At 44.3% G+C, this 6,789-nt stretch overlaps 1 protein-coding gene across 1 annotated transcript; it reads right to left on the bottom strand.

Annotated features, from left to right (window-relative positions):
• Nucleotides 1-35: 35 nt before the first annotated feature.
• pcyox1 (prenylcysteine oxidase 1) lies at nucleotides 36-6,537 on the bottom strand. The gene is made up of 7 exons (XM_008302464.1): nucleotides 6,448-6,537; nucleotides 6,089-6,307; nucleotides 3,852-4,058; nucleotides 3,565-3,739; nucleotides 3,268-3,479; nucleotides 3,033-3,185; nucleotides 36-2,948 (listed from the first exon to the last, which is right to left on the bottom strand). The coding sequence occupies exons 2-7, from the start codon at nucleotides 6,198-6,200 to the stop codon at nucleotides 2,278-2,280; spliced, it is 1,530 nt and encodes a 509-aa protein (XP_008300686.1). The 5' UTR covers nucleotides 6,201-6,307; nucleotides 6,448-6,537; the 3' UTR covers nucleotides 36-2,277.
• Nucleotides 6,538-6,789: the final 252 nt, after the last annotated feature.

Below are 6,789 nucleotides of genomic sequence, written 5' to 3' on the forward strand. Positions count from 1 at the left end.
TGGAGCGAAATACAAAATAACAAAAGACGGCAGACAACGTTTCATCACTTTATTGTGATTGTAAACACAGTAGAATCTGGGAGGTTTCAGTATCGTTTGAAATCAAATTTATCCCAAAATCAACAAGTAGAACTGAAACTTTTCTCATCAGGTAAAGTGCACGATTAATATTCTTGCTATTTCTCTCAAACATCTAGAAAAAAAACACACACACACACTCTAAAAGTGCTTCAGAAACAATTAGCAAACTACAATTTGTTTTTTATCCCAAGAACCTGAAAGTGGTTTAGGTAGTGTGGATTATCTTAAAGCAAAATGACATCTGATTAATCACAGGTAAAGAATACGTCAAGTCAACAAAACCTAGAAAAGCATCATACTGGTTGCAGTTTGGTCCCTGGAGGTCAGACTGCAGGGGGAGTTTCAAAATAATACAGTTTCTAAAATGACACTTCTCATTTAATAAAGACAGAAGCCAATTACTCAGTTAAGGCACAATCATTGTTTTAAAAAGCGTCACTGTAGTGTGATCACACCGTCCAACTAGTGTCACAGTAATATTAGTCAACTAGTGAGGAAAACTTTTCATAAGTGACATCAGTATCATCCATCCATCCATTAGTTATACCCGCTTTATCCTGTGGAGGGTCACTCGTGGCTGACTTTGGGTGCGTCCCGGATGGGTCGGTCCATCACGGGTCGACCGCAAAGACGCACACGACCACGCACGCACGCTTTCACACCTACAGCTAGTTTTAAAATCACCATATAACTAACTGTGCATGTCTTTGGATTGTGGGAGGAAGCCACGAGGAGCATCCAGGGAAAAACCCACAAAGGGAGAACATGCAAACTCCACAGAGGCAGGCCGACCAGCGGGTTCACACTCTCCTCGCTGTGTGCGGCAACAGTGCTAACATCAGGATCATTACAAAACGACTAATACTCTCTCGCTGACAGCTGCCTGTACTCACTAACAACATATACAGTAGTGTGCTGAGGAGGTAGAGAGGCCGGGAAGTCATCTGAGGAAACATCATCATTATGTAATTGAACAACATGCAGGAATTCGCCTGAAGGGCAACAACAAAACGATTTCTTATAAAGGTGGAGTCTGTCAGAAAGGTTGCCAACATTTGACGAGTTTGCATATTTAGAGTCTGTTCCAGATTTACCGTCCCCCCCGTTTGTTCCCGCAGCCCCCCTCCCCTCCATCTCTGTGCACGAGCACAAACGTGCACAGGACAAGCTGGAATAGTGTCGTGTGGATCGGTCCGAGCCACTTCGTCTCCAGAGCCGAGGCCGTGTTTGGGTTTAAGTGCGGATTTGACAGAAAGCGTAGTGTTTTAGAAACGTGGACTATATCGTAAATCATTTGTTCGTTACAAAAAAATAAACTTTGCTCAAGACACTCGCATCCACAGACGGACATCGGTGTGTCAGCGTGGTTCACAGTGATCATAGGATGCAGCACATGTAGCGCTACCTTGTGCTGCTGTTGCTGGTGATGCTTTGAGATTTAAAGCTCAACGGACTGTAGCTACAGTTAAAGAATGAACACTGTACTCTCAGAGGTAACTGCAGAGATCTGGAAAAGCAGCAACAAAAGTATGTGTAATGAGGAGCGCTCACTTCTGGTTTAAAGGGGTTTAGATAATCTGGTTAAACCGCTGGCTTGTTTAAAACCAGCTCGTGTTTATTGTGCTTAGAATTTGTAGCATTCTCACATGAAACTAGAGATCATTTACATTATTGATTAATCTGTATATGCATATAAAAATAGATTTTTTTTTCCCAGTGGAAGAATTTTGAGGTTTTGAAATGAAAACAAGTTTGGTAATTCTAGTTTCATTCTCTCAAGCAGAGCAGACATTTCTGTTAATCAAATGAAATATCTGAAAAATCCATAGATTTCTGTCAAATGAGCAAAAATAGGCCTTTAGAGTAAAAAATATAAAAACTGGGATCAAATGTTTTGTTTTGTCCAAATCCAAAGAGACTAAATTTACCACAAAATCAAGCAGAAAATTATAAAAAAATCAAACATTTCAGAGGTTGAAACCGCTGAATATTCGACATCTTAGTTGATTCAAGCTATTAAAGCAGCTGCCAATGAATTTTATTTTATTGAACTAACTAATTAATCAGCTGAAGTTGCAGCTCTTGCGTTCCCAGATCTCAGTAATTACTGTCGAGTACAAAGCTACCTGACAGAAATGATGAGCTTGATTGATGGGATTGTATTGTGTGTTTTTTTTGGTTCTAATTTCAAGTTTTTCAGAGTTCTCCTCGTAGCCGGGTGTGCAGGTCCTCCTGGTCGATCTTGCCTTCCTGCTGGTGCCAGCGGTGATGCGCCAGCAGGGCCACGTTCCTGGCCGAGATGGCGCTCATCTCCATGGCGCTGGCCGCCCACTCCACGGCGTTGAGGTAGTAGAGCCGGTTGTGCAGGATGAACGGAGGGGTCTTACGGTGCGGCGGGCGGTAAGCCGGGTACGCCAACCACGACGTCTCCGACACCGAATCGTAGGAGAGAAACATGTTCTGCAGCTGCTGCTGGGACAGAGGCTGCTGGGAGAAAACCTTCCACACCTTAGCCTGGCTGGTGGGGGGTCGCTGGTAGCCGGCGGGGATGTGCACCGGGTCCAGAGAGCTCAGGCTGCTGATGACGGAGCCCTTCGAGTCCGTGGTGAGGACGTCGGACACGGTGAACTCTGAGGCCGACTCGGTGGTGCCCAGGAAGGACACGTTGAGCAGGCCGTGGACCAGAGTGGAGACCGTCTGGTGGTAGCGTCCCGGGAAGTGGGTCGGGATGGAAGGGGAGAAGCCTGAGAAGGTGATGTCGGACTTTCCCTGATGCAGTGGCGTCGCTATTACCACTATGTCGTATAAACCGTGTGCTGTGCCCGACTCTCCTACGTAGTTGAGCTCATAGAAGCTGACCGGGTTTCCTGAAGATGGAAGTTACAAGGAAATGTGAGAAACTTGGAAAAAAAAAATGACGACTGTGTCAAATCCCAGAACGTGGCTGTTACCTGTCTTGGATGGTCGAACCTTGACTGTAATAGAAGTCACTCTGGCGGGGATGAGCTCACTCTTGCTGTTGTACAGCAGTCCTAAGCACACTCTCTTATTGCCTCCATCCACTGCCCACAGGCCTGAATCTGCCCCTGCTAGCGACACGGCACCTGGACGACAAGACGTGCATCGATTTCACACAAAATGTATTCAGAGCGTACACGTGATGAACTCTCACACTGCAACACCTACCAACGAAGCCATTGATGCGAACACTCTGGCCGTAGTTGACGCGAGTGATGGGCGCAACAATGTCGTTAAGGAAGACTTGTGAAAATCCTTCGCCCATCATGGTTTCCTCCAGAGTCTGATTCATCAGGGTGAGAAAGTTATCGCCTCCCATGGCGTGCAAGAGCCTCTCCACGCTGGAGAATGAGTAACCGTACTGCTGGTACTGGTAGATTCTGTGAAGAGTTACACGATCATTAGAGCACCAAGCAGCAGGATGACGAGATGGAGGAGGCATGAAAACTGGTTTTCTCTTCTCACCTCATAAACTTGTCCAACACACTCTCCACCCACATGTGCATTCGAAGAAAACTGAACCCGTATCTCCAGAGCATGCGCAGGAAGTTAACGATAAACCAGTTGCTCTCCTCGAACACAAGCTCCTTTCCATCAAAGATGGCCATTTTAGACGGGACATCTGTCCTCGGAGGGATACCTGAAAGACCAGAGAACATGCTGGGTTCAGTTTTCAAATATCCCAGAGTACATACATGCATTTGAACACATCGTATATTTAATCCAAGCAGTTCAGGATATGTTGACGTCACCTAGTTTCTCAATGAAGTGCTTCATGTGTAGGTTCAGAGGATGGATCACCGAGCCGCCCGTCTCGTACTCATAGTCTCCCATCTTCACCGTCGCTAGTCGCCCGCCGACATCGCCGGGTTCGAAGACATCGATCTTCACCGCGTGTCCAAACTCCTGCCTCAAGTAAAACGCCGCCGCTGTGCCACCGATGACTGCTCCGACCACGGCTGTAAAGGAACGGCAGAGAAAACCAGAATGAGTTCACCGAAGAGTGACGGCTAAAGCCCAAGACTGGCCGAAGACACATGAGACTATGAGACAAAACTGGAATCCTCCTCCTTTCTGAACGGGAATAGAAAAGACAAGAGGTGGAATAATTGAAGGAGGGAAGTTTCATTATCAATGCTGTGGGTGTCTGTTATAGAGAAAGTGGCGTAGATACACAACAGCACTAATCACTTTTAAAGTTTTTGTACATAATGTGCTAAACAGTACTTTTAAATTTCATCTGACATGCTTGCTCAATAAACAACTCTGGGACGTATACAGAACATTTATACATTTAAAGATAAATTTCTGTGTTATTTGATTACAAGTTTAATTCCTTTACTTCTTAACGTGTTCTGTTTTCTCCTGATGCGTTTTGTGCAGAAGCTACAGCCCAAAACAAGGACATATGCCGAAGTTATCCTAGAATTGACCATTCAGGGAGGAGCAGAGTGTGATCGTTTATGGATAAAACCAAGAAACACATAAAATTTGGAGGGATCCTTCATACGGACGAGTTTACGGCTGAATTTGAAAAGATTCTCTCAAAGACAAGACTTTATAAATACTTTCAGGGACATTTTTTGCAAACGACAACTTACGGTTGAACTCAGTGTGCAGAAAGAACTAACAGCTGTTTTCAATGTTGATTAATTTGTAGATTACTTTCTTGATTAATCGGTGAAAAATTACAAAACAGTGAAAATCTCCATCATTGAGCCCAGAGTGCCTTCATCTTACTTTGTGTGGTGAGACAGTCCGTTATGTTCAGTTTAGCATCATGTCAGAAAACAGCAGTTACAGATTCATTATTAGAGCCTTTGTTGTTGTTGTTGTCGTCTTTAAATAGACTAATAATATGTGTCTAATAGACTTTAACATTAAAAAAAAAGTTGAGCTATCTGCTTATAAATCTCTAAAATGAAAACTGTGTCCTTCCTCATTGAAAAACTACAAATACTAAAATCATTTTGAATTGATACCTCCTGATACCAGATGCCTCCTACTTCAGGTCCACTCACAGTTCACAGGCCGTAAATTTCCAGCAGGATTTCTGTCTCCCAGATGAGCCCTCAGACCTCTTTACTCGCTGTGTGTTTTGGAATAGATTTTAATATGTCACTGATCTACGGCCCTTCTCAGCCTCCGTCCCGGCTGTGTTTCTGATCTTTTAGCACCACACACCCCGGTATGCACTCTGAGATCCTCGGGCAGAGGTCTTTGGTCTATTTTCGGGGCTCCACTGAAAACTAACGGGGACGAAGCGTTGGGGACAGCCGGGGCCTCGAGGCTCTGGAACGAGGAAATCAGGTCGGCCGAGTCTGAGCTCTTTTAAGTCCCTTCTTAAAAACATACTTTAATCAGAGAGCCTGTCTTTTATTTAGTTCATTGATATATTTACCCTTTTCTGACAGGACTTGTCATGCGGTTGACCAGATAGCTGGTAGAGCAGCTGTCTCGTGTATTTAGTATATGTAGCGTGTTAGCTGCTATGTGTCTTCTAACTGCTTTGTGTGCTGCTGAATTGAAAGTAGGGATGCATATGACTTACTTGTGTAACAAAGAAGACTATGTGGTCTAATTTGGTATTATGGGCTTCTTCTGAATAGTTTTCATTCATTTTTCAGTGTGAACAAAAATTGAATATCGACATCGGTAATATCAGGTGTTGGTATCGGAGAGAAATATTAAAATCGTGCATCACTAAATTAAAAGTGTTGTTTTTTTTATAAGTCTTATAAATTCTGCTGCCTTGTGAAGCAATCTGTAACTTTGCTCTATAAATAGAGATTCTGAGGAAGGTTCTGCTTTTTCAAATTTCCGAAAATCTGCACCCACGTTGTTTTGCACACTGATCCTCAAACATGCAGGAGACCAGTGAGACAGATTATCGAGTGGGATGATGACACAGATTTATCCGGGTGGCTTCACCGTACCAATCAGAAGACACTCTGACACTCAGGCTGACTCACAGCAGAAGACTTCTCACCTATTTTCTTGGGCTGCTCTTTGAACTCTGGAGCCGAGGCGAGGCTTCTCCTCCCCGAGTGCCAGAGCCCCAGAACCAGCAGGGCTCTCAGCGACAGCGTCTGTAGATTCATGGCAGGCGTCTACAGCTGCACACCAACAAACATCTGCACAGGAGGAGGAAACAACCTGAGGTCAGAGGTCTCTGTCAGTCCTGGTCAAAGGTTGCATTCAGGGTCTCCTGGAAACAACAGAGTCAACAGCAGCTTATTGCACAGCTGAAGCCAAGACATGTGTCTGACTTTATGTTTGAAACTTAAAGCTGACAGTGTGTGTGTGTGTGTGTGTGTGTGTGTGTGTGTGTGTGTGTGTTGGACTCACTGTGTCAGAAGTCGAGCTGCTGTGGATCCACAAGTTGAGTTTAAAGCTTCACGTTGACTTTAAATCTTCATAAAACTCAAATTTACAAACTTCAACTTTAGACAAAAAGACTCACGTTAAACCAACAGGCGGAAACAACCAACTAAACTCGTTAAACGGTTGAATCACGGAGCAGCACCGCGAACGTCGGTAACGACCGAGACACACTTCCGACCACGCTGACCTCCGGAGTTTCACAATAAGAGCACGCGTCACAATAAAAGCCGACTGAGCTGATGTAAATATCTACAAGAGAAATGCTTTATAAAAACCTTATACACATGCTTATTCACTAATAAAAAA

The sequence above is a fragment of the Stegastes partitus genome, unplaced genomic scaffold, assembly GCF_000690725.1.
Source record: "Stegastes partitus isolate 25-593 unplaced genomic scaffold, Stegastes_partitus-1.0.2 Scaffold1820, whole genome shotgun sequence".
Classification (NCBI taxonomy): domain Eukaryota; kingdom Metazoa; phylum Chordata; class Actinopteri; family Pomacentridae; genus Stegastes; species Stegastes partitus.

What these genes read in the sequence shown, in the direction of transcription:
- pcyox1 (XM_008302464.1), bottom strand. Translation starts at nt 6,200, where the DNA reads ATGAATCTACAGACGCTGTCGCTGAGAGCCCTGCTGGTTCTGGGGCTC. An exon ending in TCGCATCAATGGCTTCGTTG is followed by an intron (nt 3,186 to 3,267) that starts GTAGGTGTTGCA and finishes CTTGTCGTCCAG; the next exon opens with GTGCCGTGTCGCTAGCAGGG. An exon ending in GGTTCGACCATCCAAGACAG is followed by an intron (nt 2,949 to 3,032) that starts GTAACAGCCACG and finishes TTCCATCTTCAG; the next exon opens with GAAACCCGGTCAGCTTCTAT.